Below are 23,163 nucleotides of genomic sequence, written 5' to 3'. Positions count from 1 at the left end.
AGGCACCTGAGCTGTGGTTTAGTTGCCTGAACAGAAACATGAGAAAAAGTACGTTTTTCATGTTCGGGTCCCTAGGAAGAGAACGGTTTGCTGAACCAAGGCCATTTTCCAAAAGTCCGCGATTTGGTTGCTGGGTATCAAGTTGGGTTTATCGAACTTGAGCATTCAGTCACCTGGGGTTATTTTGAACGTGAAGTTCGAGCACCCAAGTTGGTGGAAAAGGTAAGGGTATAGGTTCGGTTGACCGAAGATGGTGAAGTCCTTTTTGGTTTGATCGCCCGAAGTCAGGTAAACTATTTGACCATTTAACGTTTCGGTTGACTTAGGTAATTTGAACACTATGGTTCAGTCCCCTGAAACCCTATTCTTTTAGCCCTTTAAGTCATGTTTTAATTCAATTGATTTCCCTGATATTTTATGTGATTTGGGGACAATCTTACGTGTAAGTGCAAGGACTTAGGGTCATTCTAAAGTCTTTGAGCTTATTGATTCCTACATGCATGATATGCATTCATTATTATAGACCTTTCCTATATTACTATTATAGACCCGAAATAAAGATAATATAAATTACAATAAATGAATATTCTGAGTCTTTATTCTTCAAGTCTTCACATGCCATCAAATGATCTTGCTAGTATGAGTCTACACACAAACTTGATAGACATTAAATACAAAATTATTTGTCATAATCAAACAGGGTATGACCTATAAGGTCAACAAAACGTGTATATATATATATATATATATATATATATATATATATATATATATATATATTCCATTTTTATCACAATCTCAGTATAAAATATTAGTCACGTTCCTCATGCCACACAATTTCATATGATATTCTCAATACAATATTCACAAGGAGAATATCTTAATTTCATTTTCATATATTTACTCAACTAGTAGTTCTTAAAATAATTGTTATAATTTATTCCCCTTATCTGGCTTACTGAGAGGCCCGTTAAATCCCAACTCCTACGCCTGCGGTGTTCGAAACTCAAAACCCTGAAATTCATATTTTTCCCAAATTAATCAACTCAACCTCTAGAATATTATCATTTAATATTCCCTAGGCCCCAAATACACTAATTTAACAATTATACCCTAAAATACCTCACTTACCCTGATTTTGGGATGGATGCCCTGGAATCTCAACTTGGCGATTCGCTCCGATTAAGTTGTGGACAATCTCCCCACAAACCTCGTGGTGATTCTTGATTGTTAATTTGGGCTAAAATGGAGCCAAAATCGAAGAGAGAAGGGAAGGGTTGCTGTAGGGTTTGAGAGAGAGAGAGAGAGAGATTTTGTTTTTAATTTAACAAATTGCTCACATGACTTTCTTATAATCAACACTGCAGAGAAAACCATCGACGGTTTTTTGCACCCTTCACAAAACCATTGAAGGTTTGGGTCTTAATCCGCCCCTTTTTACCATTTCACCTATAACCGGTCTGCGGTAAATACAAAATCGTTGACGATTTTCTACGCCTCTCTCCAAATTGTCGATAGTTTGGTCTTTACGAAACCAAATTTCCTCATTTTTCAATTATAATAATTATTATATTTTTCGAGTCTCTACAATATGAGTGAACCCAGTGTATATATTTGTAATAGATTCATCTAGATTCATCCTAAAAGTTTCATATTCGCTAGTAAGCATGTCAATTCTATTATCTCTCACATCAATGGTACCTTCATAGGTTACCTATAGTTTGTCCTATATTTCTTTTGCTATTTTGCATGCCATGACCCTGTTGAATTTATTTATGTCAAGAACACAATATAAATCATTTATAGCCCTTGAATTAACTTGCAACATCTTATGGTCGTTTCCGGTCATATTTTTTCTTTTTTGGAAACTTCTTTTCCATCTACAAGTTTGGTAGGGATAAGATCACCATGTGTGACAACCCTCCATACTTTCTAGTACATGGTTTGAAGGTAGATCCTCATTCTTTGTTTCCAAAATGTGTAATTAAGTTCACAAAAGATCGGAGGTCTGGTTGAGGATTGACCCTCTCTAAAGGGAGCTACGCCTATGTGTGCCATTTAAATCTTTATATAGCTTCTAATTAAGATTTGCTATAACCCCGCTCTGATATTAATTGAAAACTAAGGTGTAGTCCCAAGAGGGGGAGTGAATTGGGTTTTTAATTTTTTTTTACAAATTCTCAAGAATGATTTGATTTTTAATTAAACCAACCACAATCCACACTCAATATCAACAAAAGAAAAAAAATCTTCAACAATATCAATCAATCAACCAACCACAATCCACACTCCATATCAACACAAGCCAAATACCTTCAACAATATCAATCAATCAACCAATTTACCAATCAACAAGTTACCAACACAAAAGTTGTAGCAGCACTTCCTTGATTCAGTGTTTGCAAAACTCAGTGTAGATTTTGATTAAAGCCTTATATTTATGGATCTTATGCGCTTCCTTTTAACCAAGGTTTCTGCAAACGATTGATCAATGCAATCCCTTCAAGGTTTCGGCAAAAGATCAATCAACGTACTTCCTTAAATTAAAATTTTTCTCAATCTCAATTGTTTTAGCTTCCTACACTCAGATACACAACCACACAATTTATATATACTGAAAAATTAAAGAGTAAGGGTTGGGAGTGAGACTGAGTTTTTACGAGGTTCGGCTTATATTGGCCTATGTCCTCGCCTTAGGTAAGACCACCTAAGGATTCCACTATAACACTTTTTTACAGGCGAAACAAACCGTTACAATCCCTCTTTCAATTAGGGTAGAGCCCCCACTCCAATCGATAGCCCACACTCGGTACAACGATCCAATAACACCGAGCCATCAAGAAAATAAAGAGACAAGAAATAATTCTTGTGTACAAGAAGTGCTCTCAGATAGAGCTAGTTAGTACAAAATTAAGCACAACTAATACTTCAAAGTAAATATCAAATAGAATGAAATTTGAAGCTCGAGGATGTCACGGAGTTTCTTCCTTTTGATATGAATCAAAACTCAGAAGATTAGCTTTCAGATTTGTGATCAGAGACTCAGTTTTTCTTAGAAATTTTTTAGCAAGAATATGTGTGCAAGAGGGCTTTGAGAGAGAGTGAGCAATATAGCTTGAAAACTGATTTTTAATTCTTGGTGATTAATTTGATTTGAGAAACCATCTATTTATAGGCTTAAAAAGCTTTAAATTCGTGTAGTCCAAGTTACTTGGAGTGTTTCCCAAGTTTTTAGAAAGTTTGGGGCACAAGCAACTTGAATTTGTAATTTAATTTTTTTTTTTTTTTTATATAAAAAAACTAGCCGTTTACGAGGGTTAGTCGCCTAAACCCTTTGTGGTCAATCGTCTAACCTTTGAACACAGTACAATTTTTCAGTTCAAAACAGGTTTAGTCCTCTGAGGTGCTAGGGGTTTGTCGCCTAATCCTTTACTGTATGTTCAAAATTAATTCAGGTAAAATGTCAGTCGCTTGACCAAACACAGGTCAGTCTCCTGAACAATTATAAATACTTTTTTTCAAGTTAGTTTCCAAAACTCTTAGCCATCTTGCTTTGTTACATTTAAAATGCATTTTTCCAGGTTTTCAAAGTAAGGTCTCTAAGTCCATATTAACCCCTAATGAGCTTCAAAGCACTCAAAATGATATTTAAAGTGAAGTACTTACATAAGACTTCCTAAAGACACTAAAAACTCTCTAAACTTTGAGGTCTTCATGTATATCATTGCTTTGAATCATTTTTGCCTTGAGCTTGAGTATTCTTTAAACTTCATATGTCTTGACCATCTTGGGCCTTTTTGAGCTTTCATTTGATCACCTTGTGAATGAAGTATAGGTCTTTCAATTCTTGAACTTTTTGAACTTTTCATATTAGGTTTCCTAATATATCATCACTTAAACCAAAACTTGTTAAATTAAACTTTATTTGTTTTCATCAAAACAAGATTCGAAATCCATGTTAGGCCAACACCCCTGTCCTCTTGGATTCTTTCAACAACTTTCAGGATTCCTTTTACTCCTTCACCACATCTTTAATTCACACTCTCTATATCTCACCCTTGATCAGAATTCTCACAATGGCTCACGATTTGTCTCTCTATGATTCTATCTCTCTGTGTATGTGTTAGTGTCTCTTAGAAAGCCTCTATTTATAGGTTTGTGAGTATTGATTAGCATTTAAATCAAATAAAAAATGGATCAATCAAATTAAGAAACAAATCAATTAATCGTTATTGTTGATTTCCTAATTGTTTATCCTTCCATGTGTTTCCTATCATTCTCAAAGAAAATTTCCATTATAGGCTTGGGAGCATTGAAACTTGATATTTATTGCTGATTTCCTTTCATGTGTGTTTCGGGAATATTTAAACTTGGGTCAATCAAATTAAGAAACATGTCACTCAATATTTATTGCATATCAATCAAATTAAGAAACAAATCAATCAATCTTTAATGTTGATTTTCCTAATTGCTTCCTTTATGCATGTGTGCAGGTGCTAGCATGGAATTGGAGAGCCTAACTCTTTTATTTTTTCTTGTATTTTTTTTTTTTTGTAAAATTGTTGTATTTTTAATTTTCCCTATATTTCATTTTCCTGTATCTCATTTTTTTATGAAATAAAAATTTATTAAATTTTTTTATATAAGCCTTGGACAAATTGGGATTTCTACATTTCAAATTATCTCTTCTAATCTAATTCTTTTCACCTCTGTCGTTTCTCCTTTCTTCTATTATTTTTAAAATTTATATGATTCTTACTATATATATCCTTGCACTTTTGATGGAAGTTGGCATAAGGAGTCCATTCTCAACCAATGCAATTCATCATCTGCTCATTTAAATATATACCATCTCTTAAAAGGTGTTTGACTTTTATTTTTCATTAAATTACATATAAATGTTTTATGTTAAAATTTTGGAAAAGAGTGGGCTAAATTTAATTAGTATTCTACATAGTTTAGGCCTATTAAACTTCCTAATAGAAAAAAAAAAAATGTTGTTCCTAAGTTCCTGTTTGCTTTTTTATTTTTATTTTTTATTATTTTTACATTTTCATATTTTAAAGTACAATCACATATTCATCTCTATAATATTCATTAAAGCATCTTAGGACCTGAAAAAAAAAACGACCTTAGGCTACTTTAGAAAAATGGATAATCTCCACATATGTCATGTCATAATGCCTGATGGATGCTTTTAAAAATATAATAATATTACAAACAAGAGTGGAATGCTCAAATAATTACTCCACCACGATGAAAGGTTTTATCTTAGCCACTAAACTTGCTGTTTGGGATCTTAAAAATGAAACATAATGCAAATGGGAGGAATAAAAAGTTATATAATGAATATGTAAAACTATAAAATTAATCATATTTCATTCCATTTCAAACATAACAAAGATAATTAGTAGCGCTCCCAATTAAAGTATGACAACCAATAATATATTATGAAGGAACAAACCAATAGTATCAATTGACATTTACATTTATTTCATTCACTTGAACAAATAAATTAAACCACATTGAAAGCAATTGAACATTACAAATTACAAAGAATTTTCCGAAACTAAAAATAAAAAAAGAAATGAAAAGAAAAAACCCAGTTTCTCATCGCGAATGTTATTACAGCTTCCAATAAAAAACAGCAATCACTTAATTCACCTTCCTGCAATTCGACCGAATCTGACCCTGTTTCCCCGTCAAAGGCTTTATGTTTCCCATCTTAACCATGGACCTTGCAAAATCCGCCGAGAAGGCCCAACCATTTTTGCTGTAAGTTTTCACCAGCTCGTCGGTTGCACCGCCGCTAAAGATGGCTTGGTCGGAGTGGAGGAGACCCTTTTGGCCCACCAAGTTGGAGAAGTAGGCAGTGTCGAAGGTGGCGGGGGTGGGGTCCAGAGGGGCGAGGTTGGTGTCGCCGCCGCTGCGAGGACAGGTGGACTGGCGGGCGCGGGCGAAGTCCTTGTTGATGTTGGACTCGTTGTAAGTGCGGTTCCTGAAGAACTGGCACTGGGCGAAGCCGATGGTGTGGCCGCCGGAGAGGGCGACGAGGTCTCGCTTGTCGAGGCCTTGCTTACGGAAGTTGTTGATGAGGGCGGGGAGGTCCATGAATGGGGAGGGAATGTCGTTGTTGGCTGCTGTTCTGCTGGCCGTGGTGGAGTCTCTCCTTCCTAGTCGCACTTTCCATGTTGGTCCCCCAAGCTGCACATATGCATGGCATAGGCCACTTCAATTATCAAGAGACCCTCATGAAAGAAAGGAAAACGAAAGAAAGAAAACTCTGAAAAGCAAAGTCTCCAAATTTTCAACTATTTTTTTTGGTTACAATTCATCTTATTTCAAGAATAGCTATTTTGTTGAATCAAACTAGCTATTAGAAATACATAATTTTCAAAGAGTCCGATCCAAATAAGAGGGGCTCTTGCACTTAGTTATGGAGCCCCAAGAAAAGGCTTCCATGTTTTGGGACAAGCCCATCATCATAGTCTATTGAGCGTTTAAATGATTTATAACACAAATCTTTTGAAATAAATAAACAAGTGTGATTCAATACAAACTTATTAAATCATTGAATGGAAACAATTATATTGGGTAACTATGTTTTTTTGGATTCCATCCCATGCATCGTTGTGTGCCCGTGACATACCTCGAGATATTGATTATTTTAATTGACAAATAGAGCTTTAAAAGTGCTTTTGAAATTAGTCTCTCGAAAGCATGCCGAACACACACAGAATTGCATGGGACCAGACTGAAATGTTCTCAGAGGCTAGTTATTTTAGACGCTTATTGCATTCCTTAAAAATATATGACAAAACAATAGAATCAGGCCGCCATTAAAGAGGAAGGATGCAAGTAGATCGGCTAACTTGATTAAGCCAAAATACCAATTTAATCATTTTCTGAAAATATATTTTCATTCAATAAGTCCACACACACAATACATATTTAGATGCGGTTTTTGAAACATGCTGACATTAAGAAAAATGATGACTGGTCACTTCTTTAATAGCAGATATATTCCTTTATATATATATATATATGGCCATATAAAGGTTTTGGGAAGGTTAAGTACGCACCGCCACCACTGAGTCGCGAGCTGCAACAGCCAAGATGTCTGCGCAGGACACTACGGGGCAGCCGCAGGCTTTGTCCACCTCCGCCTTAATTCTGTCGATGACCTCAAATCCTCTGGCGGAGTTAGCATTTGGGCGCGCGTTCTTTTCGCTGTCAATGGTGGGGGAAGAGTCAAGAAGATTTGAACCGTCGCAACCCTGCACGAACGCGCCACAAAAAAATTAAAATCAAATTCATTGTTTAGAAACAAAAGGAAAGATCATCACTAGTAATATTGATCAGCTGGAAGTGAAAGCAGGATGGTACGTTGACAAAGCAGTCGTGGAAGTGAAGACGTAGCAGGGAAGCACCCATGCGTTTCTCTTGGTTCACAGCATCCTGCACCACGCGTTTGATGGTGGGCAAGGCTTCGGGGCACACACTGTAGTAGTAGTAAGGGGATAGCTTTGAAGGGAAGGCTGTGGTTAGAAGAGCGAAAGTGACGAATGCATGGAGGTAGAGGAAAGTATGTGAAGCCATATCCAGTTAATATGCTCTAAGCTCCTAGCTAGCTGGTGGTGCCTTGTATTTGGATATAATGGTGCGTGTTATGTTTTGTGCTTCCGCCAAAGGAAATGTTTGTATTTATAGAAGGGAGAGAGGGAGAGAGAGAGAAAGGGATCAATTCTATTATTACTTCGTCTATTATTGGACCCGGCCAACGAGACAACTTCAAAGAAACTAGTGTTTGTTTGGGATGAAAGAAAGAAGGTATAACATATTCAAGCACGAGCATGCAAGCTGCGGAAAAACAAAAATTGTTTGAACGAGTCCGACATGAAAATTATAGGGAAACTTGCAGGACATAGGTGGATCAAGGAAGGAATAGTGCAATTAATACAATATATTATTATTATTATTATAAGTTGTCAACATTTTTCTTAAAATCATGTACGTTTTATAGTCAAACCTACTCAATAACACATAAACCACAACACAAGGAACATGAGCTTTTAAGCAAGAGTTAGGGAGGAATTGTAGAATAATCCCCTCCATGTTGCCTTGCACTTGCAGCACTTTGTGTCTAAGTACTCACCATGGTTTTTTTTTTTTATTCATAAAATGTTTATTTCAACCAAAATAGTATGCTTTCCCGTCACATGATAATTGAGGGCATATGCATTCTATATTTCCCATAATTTGGAGCACAAAAACTCATAGAACAAGTAATTAATTGCGTTGAACTATCAACTCTGGGGCATCCCAGATTTGATATTTTGTTAGATCAAACATATATTTAACAAGGCGTACATATTCCTTAGCTAGGTGTTCTGAAAGTCCACACATCAATAAAAATAAAGAAATTAATTTAGAGTACAGAATTCACAAGTTAGGAAATATGAGTTTTAATTATCATGCCACTCTTTCATCATCAACTTTCTCATCTTCTCATTTTTAATTACCACATATTGTGCATATATATCACGAGCAGCATCTTATAATTATCTGAGTAGTTGTTAATATATAACCCACATATATCTACTTCATTATTTATCATTTTAAATTAATAGGGTACAAATTTAAACATAATCTTATGTCTTAATTTTGATGTTTATGAATAAGTAATAAATCTCCACTTAAGATTACTATTTCATTATCATCAACTTAGGTAGAATTAATTTACATGGTAAAGATATGCAATTAATTAACTACTACTCACGTATAATAATAATCCATCGATGGGAAAACTTATTAGGAGACATATTATGTCTCCCTCACACCTCCCCCATCATTGACACAAGCAATTTCACAAGACGATTAAGTAATCTATTTCCTAAAGAGCTTAAAGTTTATGACTTTGATATTAAAAGTCTCCCGTTTAAATTTTGAGAAAGATAAAAAGAAGTATGAAATGAAATATGAATTATTTTTCATTCGATAGCCTAGACTGAGTGTGCTCCTTTGGGGTGGAAAAAGAATCAAATAAGTTGATAGAAAATTATATATAAGTGCATTATATAAATGTGGAATAAATCAAAATTTTATATATTTTAGTCAAAATTTCTTATATTATTTCCAGTCCATTTTATTCTGCAAAGTAAACACGACATAAAAGGTTGTAATAGTTCTCCTGTGGATTATTTAAAAGGAAAAAAAGAAGAAAAAAAGCTCTCCTAAATTAATTAGTAGCAGCTGCAGTTGTGTAGTCATGCTAGCCAAGTTATATCGCAGTTGTATCCCAGCACGCCCAACAAGTATTAGTTGCCGCCTTAGCTTCAATCCAATTGTGAACAGTGCTTAATGCACAAAACCAACAGTCATGAGATAGCATCATTGACCAAGGGCAATCATAAGGCCCATAATTATTAATTAGTGCATGTGGAAAGAGTCCTAATGCATGCTATACTTAACCAAAAGTTTGATATGGTCAACAAGCTCATTTAATTAAACAGAGAAAATTAAAATCATTATATATTGATTTGGTATTAGGTAATCCTATCATGCATCGATCATGTAATATTTTTTTAAAGTGAGAGAAGAGGTTGATCATTGGCTAGGGACTAAGTCTCGGAGTTGGTTCCCAATTTTATGCCTTGTGCATATATGTCAATGGGAATACATGTGAGGATGATCATTTATATTTCGTGGAAACTTGCAAACTAATTCCAGGTGGAGGGTTTTGGTCACCATTAATTTATTATGTATACATGAGGCATCTAGGGAAATTATAAGAGGAATCAGTCCCTCCACGTGTAGCTGCGCCTCACCTTTCAATTTTTGACACGTGACATGTGGGCTCCACATCTCCTGCTGAAAAAAAAAAAAAATCAGAAAAGAATGTTTAGATTAGTAAAAGGAAACTCCCCACCCGTTGTTTGCTGCTCTTCTTTTGTTCTTCTCCTGAGATCCAGAACATGTCTTATCTAATGTGCTTGCGATCCCCCCTCCCCAAGAGTTGCCATTGTCATGGCCACTATTACTTGATTGCCTTCATCATTGTTGTTGCCATTTCTGGCCACCACCATGTCAGAGCTCCACCTTATTAGCCACCTCCCTCAAGCCACCATCGTCGTTGTGGCTAGCGCCTAATCAGACTCCATCACCACTGCTACTATTTCTGGCCACCGCACTAGCCGCTGTTCTCTCTCTCTCTCTCTCTCTCTCTCTCTCTCTCTCTCCATTGTTATGTTCTTCCATTTTTTCTCTCACCTCCTTTAACTAGTTTTTCGGTCATTTTTTTACAGCCATTCTACTCTCTCTCTCTTTGTATAGTCCTCCTTCCTATGTAATTTGTTATGTAAAGACCCCCATATAAGTACATCGGAATATATAATTGTTTAAAAGGATAAAAAAAAATAATGGAGCAATCTAAATGGCAAATATAGAATAATTCCACAATCACAACAATATAAAGAAAGCAATAACAAAAACAATGATACCAATAATCACGTGGTTTAGCAATGCTTACATCCACTGGAGCAAATGACAAGGATTCACTATATCATTGTCCAAGTTACATGAACAATACATGAATCCTATCAAGGATACTCTTAACAACACTTGGCACCCATGGCACCCCTTCTGGCCCTCAAGCACACTATATATAATGTATTCTATGTATTTATAACTCTCCTCGGAATTTCCCCCTGAGACCCAACCAAAATAACGTCCAATTATTCAAAATTCAAATTTGCGCTGGGTGTCCCGCCGTTTTAGACAAAATGTAATTGTTTGAATTTTGGATCAAACTGTCAACTAATTTGGCCAAACAGCCGATGGTTTTTTGCTACTCCTTAGCACAAGTGACTTTAACCTATGTTTTCTTCCTTGTTTATGCACTCCATCAAGTATATGAGCCAAAAAAACACAACATAATTCATTGTTAAGTTTGTTCATTTCTCTTTAAATTTCAATTTCTTTCTCCTCTATTATTTTTTCTCTAAATTTCTACTCTGTCTTTATTTATATTTTTTTCTCATTTGAACTAGTTTCTTTCTCTGGCTTGTTTTCTCCATGATTTTTGCACATTCAGTCTTGAGAACCGAGAAAATGCATCATTAATAATATTCTAACAGTCATGCATTAGGTCAAATGACCTAATATATTCAAATCAAGATCCTATTCCAAAATCAAATAAACCCTCTAGGTATAACCCATACAATCATATGAATTCAAATAATCTATCATTCTCAAAGTCAAAAGATAACTCATAGATTCAAGCTACATTCAAACTTATGCATTCAAATTATGTATCCAATAATGTAGAATATGTACAACCATGAAAAAAAATTTCATGCTTATAACCGATGTTTGACATTAAAATATCTTTCATGAATGGCTCTTCTTCTTCTTCTTCTTCTTCTTCTTCTTCTTCTTCTTGTTGTTCTTCTTCTAGCTTTAGAGGGTAACCACTCAATGTGCTAGGAAGTTTTAATTCATTCTCTGACATCTCCTTTACAACAGCCACAAACCCTTGACAACCACTCAACAGTTGTCTTCTGGTCTGAATAGCTGAAACTAGCTGAGGCGGGGAGTGCACTCGCGATCCCACGAACTTGAATTATGCTTTCCCCGGAGATCTGAATATCACTTCTCGTGCTTGACAATCTGTGTTGGCAAAATTAGCTGCTAACCAATCCATGCCAAAAATAACATCAAACCCGTGCATGTCTAGCACTATTAAATCAGAAGACAATGTCTTTCCTTGAATATCAACTGGACAACCTCGAAGCACCCTACTACACCTCACTACTGACCCAGTTGGTGTAGATACCAACAATTCAACATCTAATGATTATGTCTCAGCCCCACATAATTTAACACACTACGAAGACACGAACAAGTGCATAACTCTTGAATCAAACAATGCAATAACTTTAAAAGAAAGCATAATAACCATACTTGTCACCATGTCACCTGCCATCTCAGCCTCACCCGGCGTTAGAGTAAACACCCTGACTGGAGCTGCATTCCTCTACTGGCCCCCACGTGGCACCTGATAACCTCCCCGGTATGGTCTGGGAGCTGAAACTGCATCTGGTGGGATAGGGAAGTATCGTACCATATGCCCCAATCTACCGCAGCGATAGCACATCACCCCTCCTGCTCGACACTCTTCCTAGTGTCTCCTACCACAAGTATCACAGACAGGAGGACCCTGCCCCGCCTGCACCTTGCGTCCTCCTGTCTCCTATCTCCGCCCTCTGCCATAGTTTCCTCTCCTCCACTGACCCGGTCTATGACTCTGCTGGTAGTCGGTAGATGAAGATCTCTTCCTCTGTCCTTACTCCTCTACATCAGGACGCTCACCAATCTCTGCCAAGGATGTCCTGTCGACCAACTCAGTAAAGTCCTAGATCTGCAGCACCACCACCTGCTTGAATATACTCCACCTCAAGCCTCTCTCAAACTGCCTCGCCTTTTTTACTTCATCAGGAACAATATATGGGGTGAAACGAGAAAGCTTGATGAAACGCGTTGCATATTGTTGGACGGATAGTTGTCCCTGCTTCAGACTCAGGAACTCTTCTACCTTAGCCTCCCTGGCAGTAGTTGGAAAATATCTATCAAAGAACAATTCTTTAAACCGGTCCCATGTCATGGCTATTAGAGTCACCCTCTACTGCTCCAATAGTCTCACCGTAATCCACCACCTTTCGGCCTCTCCTGTCAGTCTATAGGTGGCAAAGAGGACCCTCTGTTACTCAGTACACTACAACACAGCCAAGACTTTCTCGGTCTCCTACATCTAGTTCTCAGCAGTTGCAGGATCAACTCCACCTGAGAACACCGGAGGGTTCATCTTCATAAACTTTTCTATAGTGCACCCATGACCTGTAGATGGGCCACCTTGCTCTCTCGAGCTCCTAGCAATCTCAACCATAACATGCTGAGCCACGCTACGTAATACCACGTCAGAGTTGGTCCTAACTACACTCGAAGGCCCTGCTCCATCACTGTCACTTGTATGGGAAATACTGCCTCCTAGATCCATCCTAAAAAAACAAACGCGACTCAGAAATCCTATTCTCATAATTTACCCACCTATCCTCACCACTTATCTCAACATTTCCAACTTATTTCTAATCCCCAGTCCTACATTCTAGGTACACAACCCGACAATAGCTTACTATCGTTTTCTTAAAATTGCCACCCCAGGAAAAACACAGAAACTATCACGGAAATCCTGCCTCTAGACTGTAAAACAAAACTTCAAATCATTTCCTAAACTCTGGTATTGTTTCTGCTGCATTCTAAAGTCTACAGAACCTAGCAACCTAGGCTCTGATACCAAACTGTGACGATCTCCTTAATTTCCCTATATATATATTTTTTCCAAATATAATAAAATCAATATCACAAATCTCAGCAGATTATGATTCACCCGGACCCGTGGGTACCAGGGATACATCAAAAACACATCACGAAAGCCTAAGTAGTAGGAAACATACAATCATAATATCATAAATATGAAAACATCCATAACATTACCATAAATACTAGAGTCATTATATGCACTGTATTTCAGTTTATACATCTCAAAAGAAAGATCTAGGGACACTTCCCACTAAATCCAACTGTCCCTACTAAAATTTACCCTTCAAAGAGGGCAGACAAACAGCTCTAGATCAGCGGGGCTTTTTCCACTCTCCTATTAGAGGCTCCTGAAAAGTTTATAAAATTTTGGGGTGAGACACCTCTCAGTAAAGGAAATAAACTAATACCAGTGTGTGACAACATGAGTATTCCGTGTTATACATATATCGTATAGAAACATATTTAATAACTGTTATTTCATATCTAGGAAAACATATATATCACCATAATATGACAGAACATACTGCATTTTCATAATCATATTTCATCTCATAACATATAATACAAAAAACATTCTTGGTAGGTTAGCTGACTGTTGTCATGTATTACTCCCATATGACTGGATTGTGTGGTCCGAAGGCGGGACCTAAGAATGGTTGGCCAACCACTGCCAAGTCAAAGGTACAATTTGTAAGTTTGATGGGCCTGCTTGACCTAGTCCGTACACCAGGGGCGCTCACACACTTCTTAAAAATCACATCGACCATCCAATCTCACACCACTCCGTACAGCAACGTTAACACAAATATCATGATCATGATGACCATGGACACATAGCAACGGTATCGTGCAAGTGCTAGCCTAGACCAAGTCAACTAAGTTCTGATATCATATAACATATACTGAAACTGTGATATATGGATATTTCATATCATTAATTATCAAATCAAACATATCATTTTGCATATATATATATATATATATATATATATATGTATATCATGAAAATCATCGGCCCGTACGCCGGTATTTCACATTTTATCATAGTTCGGCCTGTACATCGGCAATTCCTATCATAGCACAGTCCGTAGGCTGGCAAATTATTTCCATAGCTCGGCCCGTACGCTAGAAAATCATACACATAGCATAGCCCGTATGCTGGCAAGTCATATCTATGGCACAACCCATATGCTAGCAAATCATACACATAGCTCGGCCCGTACGCCGGCAAACATATATAAAAATCTCGACCCGTACGCCGGTTTTTCATTATAAAAATCCATGTCATAATCACATTTTTAGAAAACAATATTTCATAACAATTTCTACTCATGTCACACTGAATAGGTTTTTCATATATTCAACATACCATCATTTTCAACACCGTTTCCTCAAATATAAATCATATATATAGACATATTTACTTTCTTGAAATCAAATGCTATATATATATATACATTTTCTTAAAAGAACTAGTTTAATTTATCCCCTTACCTGTGTCTTGAAATGCCCCTAAATCAAACACTCCTGCACTCGCAAGGTTCCCCATTCAACACCCCGGAAAATGTATTCCCCAGAACTAAAGTTCAGTATTTCTACGTGTATATCACTTCCTACAACTGTCAATTAATAAAATTTTGAGTAGAAAGCCTTACCCTGGATTTGGGATGGTTTCCAACTCAGCCCCACCAACGATCCGTTCTGACGGACTTGCAGAGAAATTTCCCAGGATTGTCGTGGTGGCTTTAGATCATCGAACCGGTGGAAATCTGACCCAAAATCTTAGTGAGAAGGAGGAGAAACTGTGTGAGGAGAGAGAGAGAGAGATTCGGCGCAAGAAAATGAAGTGAAAATCACGTTTAACCCTACTTATACTGCGGGATTCGTCGACGAACTTCAACCCTCGTCGACGAATTTCAGGCTTCCAAAAATTCCCTCTCGGTATCTTCTCGTTGAAGAATCCTAGCCTCGTCAATGAGCTCCTGTTATACCCTTGTCGACGAGTCCCCTGTATTCGTCGACGAGGAGTTGAAAAATTCCTTGGGATTATCCTTTCCAAAATGCAATGTCGTCGACTGCCTCCTTTTGTTTCTGGTTTCCATTTCCCTTTCTTTTTATTATTTAAATACCATTATTCTTCGGGTCGTTACAAATAGGCACCGATATAGTCTTATAGATGAAAAATACAATAATACTTGTTCATTATTTCTAACTTGGGGTATAAAAACTCATAGAACAAGTAATTAATTGCTTTGAAATATCAACTCTTGGGCATCCCGAATTTGATATTTTGTTGGATCAAACATATATTTAAGAAAACGTACATGTTACTTAGCTAGGTGTTCAGAAAGTCCACACACCAATAAAAAAAGGAAATAATTGAGAGTACAAAATTCACATGTTAGGAAGTATGAGTTTTAATTATCATGCCACTCTTTCACATCAACTTTCTCATCTTCTCACTTTTAATTACCACATATTGTGCATATATATCACCAACAACATCTTATAACCATCTCAGTAGTTGTTAATATGTAGCCCAGATATATCTACTTCATTATTTATCATTTTAAATTAATAGGGTACAAATTTAAACTGAATCACATGTCTTAATTTTGATGTTTATAAATATGTAATAAATCACCACTTAAGATTACCGTTTCATCATCATCAGCTTAGGTAGAATTAATTTACATAGTAAAGATATGCAATTAATTAACTACTACTCACGTATAATAATAATCCATTGATTGGAAAACTTATTAGGAGATATCTTTGTATGTCTCCCTCATACCTCCCCCATCATCATTGACACTAGCAATTTCAGGGTTGTTTCAATAATTATATGATTAAGTAATCTAATTCCTAAATATGGACTGCTTTTCTTTCAATAGCCTAGGCTGAGTGTGCTCCTTTGGGGTGGACAAAAAATCAAATAAATTGGTGAAAAATTATATATAAGTGCATTATATAAACGTGGAATAAATCAAAATTTTATATATTTAGTCAAAATTTCTTAAATTATTCCCAGTCCATTTTATTCTGCAAAGTAAACATGACATATATAAAAGGTTCGATTGGAGTTCTTTCTAATGCTTCTCCTATGGATTATTTGAAAAAATAAAAATGTTCTCCTGTTGATAAAGTAAAATGGGCAGCTAGGAGTTGATTAAATTAAGACAAATTAATTAATAGCAGCTGCAGTTGTGTAGTCATGCTAGCCAAGTTACATAGCAGTTGTAACCCAGCACGCCCAACAAGGATTATTAGTTGCTGCCTTAGCTTCAATCCAATTGTGAACAATGCGCAAAACTAAGAGTCATGAGATAGAATCATTGACTAAGGGCCATCATAAGGCCCATAATTATTAATTAGTGCATGTGGAAAGAGTCCTAATGCATGCTATACTTAACCAAAAGCATGATATGGTCAACAAGCTTATTTAATTAAACAGAGAAAATTAGAATCATTATATATGGATTTGGTATTAGGTAACAGCATCCTGTCGTGCATCGATCAATCCCCGACCCTACAAGGGAAAAAAAAGAAAAGAAGATTGTGAGGCCGGCCTGGGACCAAGTCTCAGAGTACGAAAGTCTAACCAGGCATGTTGGTTCCCAATTTTCATGCCTTCTGCATATATGTCAATGGGAATACATGTGAGGATGATCATTTATTTGGAAATAATTAAACTACCTAATTCGATGAACTTAATCGGCAAGTGGAAACTGGCAAACTAATCATTGACAAAGGGGAAGACTTTTGATAAATTCCGGGTGGATGGTTTTGGTGACCATCAATTTATTATGCATGCATGTTGCATCCATCCGCGTAAACTTTTCAATTAGCAGTAGCTGCTAGATTGTCAAGTCATCAGTATTGTCCTAACTATGAAAACAATTACCCGGCCAATGCATACAACGTGCAAGTTGCAACTTAGCTTCCCCACACGTTTGGTACAATTAAACAAATGCACTGTGTGTTGTCAACCCTTAGTCTACATATTACCGAAGAGTTCCACCATAGATATATATATATATATATATATATATATATATAATTAATTAATTTAAAAAACAAGTAATTCTTATTAGTTAAATAAAACAATTTTTTATAAATTCCCTTAGTGTAAGAATGACTAAAAAGCAAAAAATTGGTGAGTATAATGGTTGCATGTCTTTCAAGAATGACGGTTTGAGCATATCGTGTTCTAGTTAATGGTTAAAATTTATTAGAGCATTTATATTTTTTAAGTGATAAAGAGAAATTTATTGAAGAAATTTAAGGCTAGCCAAGCAAGAACCAGCTTGATGACCCTAAAAGCAACTAAGGCTAGTACAAAGTAAGAATAAAATTATAAAGCGTAAGAAAATATGGCCATTGTAGAGAGTAAAAAAAATAAGGTTGCTACGACTCCAAAAGAAAATATTGTGAATGAATCTTGTAGAGACAACCACAATGGTGAAAAACATGTCATTGAAAATCCTTGGTTGTGTTCCTTCCTCATCTCCCAAAGACTACTGTAGGTATAAAGTGTTTTTTCAACTTTTAAACACTCCCTTCAAATATTCAAGAAGTCCAACAAAACAAAAAAATAAAAAAATAATACTAGTTATCGACTTTGGCATGGTCCAACTAAGCTTGAGGAAGCGAAGAACTTCGGTATAGATTAGTCTACTGAAATCGCAATGAAGAAGCAAGTGTTCCACCGATTCTCTTTTATGCTTGCAAAGAATATAGAATGAAGTAGTGATCCAACCTATTTTTTGTAGACTATCAACTGTGAGAATTTTATTCCTTGAAGCTAACCAAACAAAGAGACTTTAGATGTAATAAAAGGATTACGGATAGTTGAAATTGGAGTTTTAATCAACCTGCTATACTTCAAAATAATCAGGTGAGAGTAAAGGCTGTTAATTGAGAACAAGTTGTTGGTAATGAGTCCTATAACATGAATCCTCACTTGTGGTAGTCTACTTTGTGGAACATAACAAAATGAGGAGTCGAAACTTTAGTAAATTCTGCACATCTAGGTTTTCTATTAAGAATTACATTTCAATGTGTGATGCCATGATCTTTGTGAAGTATTTCACTCACTTTGGCCTCCCTAATAGTTGCAATTGCAAAAATATTGAAAAATAGATTTTTAAGAGGTTCTCTAGTGGCCTAGTACTCCAACCAAAAGAGAGTCTTGTTGCCCTCACAAGTTCTTACTTTGGCATGCTCCCAAAAGAAATTGTTTGCTCTCATAATGCCCTTTCATAGACCCCAACCATGACTTGAACTAGGAGATTTGGGTACCCAAATGTTGAAATTGTATCCATATTTAATGCAAACAAGAGTGTTAGCTTTAGTGGCTACATAATCCTAATTGTCATATTGTGATGAAAACAATCCATTAGTGATTCTAAGTTAAACTGATCTTTACCATAAAGTTAGTACAGGTACAACATGAAGGTTTTTGATCAATTGCAAAGATCGAGTGAACATTCAAGTTGGAAAGATAAAAAAAAACACTCACTTAGAAGAACTCAAGCTCAACCAACTAAAGCAAATGTAAAGTCAAAATGTAAATGGGAAGTGTTTGAGGTAGGAATTGATTGTAACTATTGTAGTTTTGATTTGTGCAAGTTTATTTAGTAAGAGTTGAGCAATTGCATGAGCATGCTAGTATATAGGATATAACCAAATTCTTAGAACAAAACTTAATGAGTTTTCAAATGCATTTCATAAAGAATATTATATAATCAAATGTATTTTTGTAAGGGACAAGTTTTAAACGATCTTAGTATTATAATCTTTCATATACTTGGTCTCGGTTAAGATTAAACCAAGATTAAGCACCTAAGTAAAGAAACAGGACAAACAGTCGGGGTTTGGCCAGGTGCTTCGATGGTTTTAGGCAGTAAGTTAAATGGAATTTGACTCGAATGAAACCGTCCATGATTTGAGCAAATTGTCGACAATTTGGAGGAATCTGTCGATGGTTTGCATTGGGATTTTGAACCCAATGGCCATAAAACAACTAGTTTTCAAAGTATTTAATTATTTTATAAGCCCAACAACCATATAATGGCTAGTTCTTCCATTTGCCTATAAGCACAAGCTACTAACAATATATATACACCTTTGACAATTAGTGAATATCAATCTTGCATTTAGTGCATCATTTGTTGCTAAAAAAATATCTCTTACTCTTTATACTCATGAAGATTCATTGTTAGAGAGATTAGTGTGAGAAATTGCTTTGTGTTGTAATTAGCTCATAGAAGGAGCATCACTTGTACCAACCACATCTTCTCTACTTCCATTTGTTGTAAAAGGGTTCTTGTTGAACCTAGGGTTCTTTGTGAATCAATTTTGAGGGGTTCTTGGTGAACCTTGTTTTAAGGCTCTTGGTGAGCGAAAAGGGATTTGTTCCCCGATTGTATAAAGGCTTCTCCATCTTTAAAGGAGATTGTTTAGTAAATTTTAGAATCCTTGAGTGTGGCTCAAGGCATGGACGTAGGCAAGAGGTCGAACCACATTTACTTTGTTGGTTGTACAAGGCTTAATCTCGTTTTGATGACAACAAATCAAGGTTACTTAACATGGTTGTTTGAGTTAATATTGGCTTTTTGAGTCTGGTCTCTGTTTTGATGTTGACAAATACAAGTGCCTCATGTATGTGCCTAGTATTTTAAATAGGTTTATAATTCAGAATGCACACATAAAAGATGAAGATAGAAATCAAAAAGGACTTAAAGCTCACATCATCCTGACTGTTCCATGAAAACTTGAAGAGCAAAAGAAGAAGAAAACATCTATTGTACTTGTAAATGCATTTAATTTTTTATTATTTGTTTTGTAATAATGCATGCATTTGCATAATATGACTTAATGCTCAGATCGACTATAGGCAAACCTTATAGCAGACTTCGGTCGACCTTCAATCAACCAATGTTCAATTTTTGGGTTAATTTAATAGCCTCGATCGACCGACCCAGTTACCTTTAAATCACCACGGTCGACCGAACACACTGTAGGCCAAAAGTCAATTTGTTGACCATGCCTTAAGCAACCGACCTCAAATTGAACGTACCATCCATGGTCGACAGAACCATAGAACTTGATTTTTCTACTATCCTCGAGCGACTGAACTTGTAGTTCAAAAACACCTCAATCAACCGAACCCAAAAAATCGGCAGACCGGCCGTAAGCTTGGTCGACCGAACCTACAAATGTTTGGTTTTTGCCCTAACCTTAGCCGACCAGCTTTGTTTCGTTCAACCGAACCTCTTCAGATTGTTGTGAGTGTTCAGTCGACCTACGCCTTGGACCGGTCGAACGAACCTCTCGGGTTGAGTTATTTTCCAACGCTAATTATGTTTAATTTTTAATTAAACAATTTGGAAAATACCTAGCATGTACCAAACATTTATATTTTCTAAAAAACTATAAGTGCCCCTTTATTTGTTTAATTAGCAACTTTGATTAACTTCCAAATTCTCTCAAAATATTTTGTTAATCAAGGTTTCCTCCACAACATTTTTATTGAAAAATCTTTTCTTTGTGGCAAATTTATTTTTCTCTTTCCTAATCTCTTTCACTTATTACTTTTGCAAAATCATTTTTGAAAGATAATTTTTTCTGTGGCCATTTACTTTAGATCATCCACTCTTACATAAGCTTTCTTTTTCAAAAAATTATTTTTGAGAGTTGGATTAAAGTTTCTCTGAGTTATTTTCTTTATAAATATTCTTGGGAGAAATTTTCTATTGTACAAATATTTGTGAGCTTAAATCCCATATTTCCCAAATAATTTTTGTTGATTTAGGTGTAGTCCCAAGAGTGGGGTGAATTGGGTATTTTAAAATTCTTTAAACCTATTTACCACTTAATCCCTATTTGTATATTTAACAAATCAATTTTAGGGATTTATGACAGAATTAAAATTATTTTATCAATGAGTTCTTTTTACCCAATTAATTGTGTATAACGTTAATCAACATACACATGCAATATGAATAAATAAAATCTACTGCGGAAAGTAAATAGTTAAGGGAAGAGAGAAGACAAACGCAATTTTTACGAGATTTAGCCAACTCAGCCTATGTCCTCACTTTAAGCAACCCACTCAAGGATTTCACTATAATCCCTGCTTCTTAAATTAGGACGGAACTTCCCTTACAATCAGCTACTTACAAGAGGTACAACTTCCTTCTAATCCGCTGCTTACAAGAGATACAACTCTCTCCTCAAACCCGGTTCACAACCTGAACCGTGAATACATTGAAATCTGTAAAACACTCAAATTTGCTTCCAATGAAAGGTAGTGAGCACAATTCAAATTCCTAATACATAATCATATGATGAAACTTGAAGCTCCGAATGTATGAAACGATACAATCGTTTATGAATTATATGCTTCAACACACAAACCCCCCCCCCCTTTTTTATCAAATCTCCCAAAAATATTTATATAACTCAATGCTTTGGAGAACTTAGGTTAAATCTTTGAATACAAAAACAACTTTGAAGATTGCAAATATTTTAATCACACTTTGTCAAAAACAATATTTCTCTCAAGATTTCAATTTCAATGTGATCTTGGTAATATTTGACTAAATATATGTATAAGTATCCATGTGATGAGAATACCAATGATCAACAAACTTAATATATGATTTTCAGAAAATATCCTTCAATATATATAGTTATGCACTTCTAAGGATATCTAACCAAATAGTTTAGAAATATTCAAAACATCAAGTCTTTAACTAAGAACACACTTGAATCTTACTCTTTGATCAGTAGCCTAACAAAAACTTTCTCAAGTATTGAATATGTCAAAAACAATCGTTACATGAATGTGAAAACTCAATATCAAACTTCTCTAAAGATATTCAAAATAGATGCTGATATGAGAATCTCTTGATAAAACTTAATGGATTAACCAAATCTCAATAACAAGTTGAAATCAAGACGTATGAGTAAGATCCCTTTTAGTTTTCTGACTGGGTTTGCCCAAGGAAAACGAATATAGAATGGAGTGCAGGCAATCGTGTAGCAATCAGCTCAAGTTTCTTACTTTTCTTTAAAAAAAATGTTCTCTTCTCTTCTCGTTTGTCGTCACTACTGTACTAGGGTTTAAATATTTAGTATATATAGTGATCTTGCCTTTAGTATAGATCTCAACTATTGGATCAAAAATATCTCATGAGTTCTCTCAATAAAAAAATAAATTTTTACTTTTTCCCACAAGTTTAGATCACTGAAGTCAAGGGCCCAGACAACTAAAGTTCTTTTTAATTTTTGAAAAAAAAAACCTGGACAGAGGGTCAGACGACTGAGGTTGGGGCTCAGACGACCGAAGTGTCGAGTTCAGATGACTGAAGTGCGAGTTTAGTCTTTTGAGGTGCTTCTACCAGGTTCTGAGTTTCATCAAAAATTCTTTAGACGAATGAACTTAATCTTCGGTCTTCTGAAGAAATTCTTCAAACGACTGAGGTCAACTTTGGTCTTCTGAAGTTGCCACTTCAGATGACTGATCGTTGACTTCGGTCTTCTGAAGTTGCCACTTCATACGACTGACCATTGACTTTGGTCTTCTAAAGTCGCTACTTCAGAGAACTGACTGTTGACTTCGGTCTTCTAAAGTTCCCAATTCCTGGATTTTTAATTTTAGTTTGAAAAATCTGTTTTGCTTTCTTTCTTGGCTCTTTTATAAAAATATTTTATGGGGTTTTGAAATTATTTCTAAGTCCATGAATGTCCCTTAATGATGTTCATGAAATACATGGGTCC

At 35.7% G+C, this 23,163-nt stretch overlaps 1 protein-coding gene across 1 annotated transcript; it reads right to left on the bottom strand.

The window, feature by feature from the left end:
- Positions 1 to 5,427: 5,427 nt before the first annotated feature.
- Positions 5,428 to 7,678, bottom strand: LOC131159946 (peroxidase RIP1-like). The gene is made up of 3 exons (XM_058115193.1): positions 7,387 to 7,678; positions 7,083 to 7,277; positions 5,428 to 6,204 (listed from the first exon to the last, which is right to left on the bottom strand). The coding sequence occupies exons 1-3, from the start codon at positions 7,597 to 7,599 to the stop codon at positions 5,656 to 5,658; spliced, it is 957 nt and encodes a 318-aa protein (XP_057971176.1). The 5' UTR covers positions 7,600 to 7,678; the 3' UTR covers positions 5,428 to 5,655.
- Between the last annotated feature and the right edge of the window lie 15,485 nt (positions 7,679 to 23,163).

This window comes from Malania oleifera, chromosome 7 (genome assembly GCF_029873635.1).
Source record: "Malania oleifera isolate guangnan ecotype guangnan chromosome 7, ASM2987363v1, whole genome shotgun sequence".
In the NCBI taxonomy this organism is placed as follows: Eukaryota; Viridiplantae; Streptophyta; class Magnoliopsida; order Santalales; family Ximeniaceae; genus Malania; species Malania oleifera.
The sequence above is the reverse complement of the archived record's forward strand: the minus strand, read 5'-3'. Positions and strand labels throughout refer to the sequence as shown.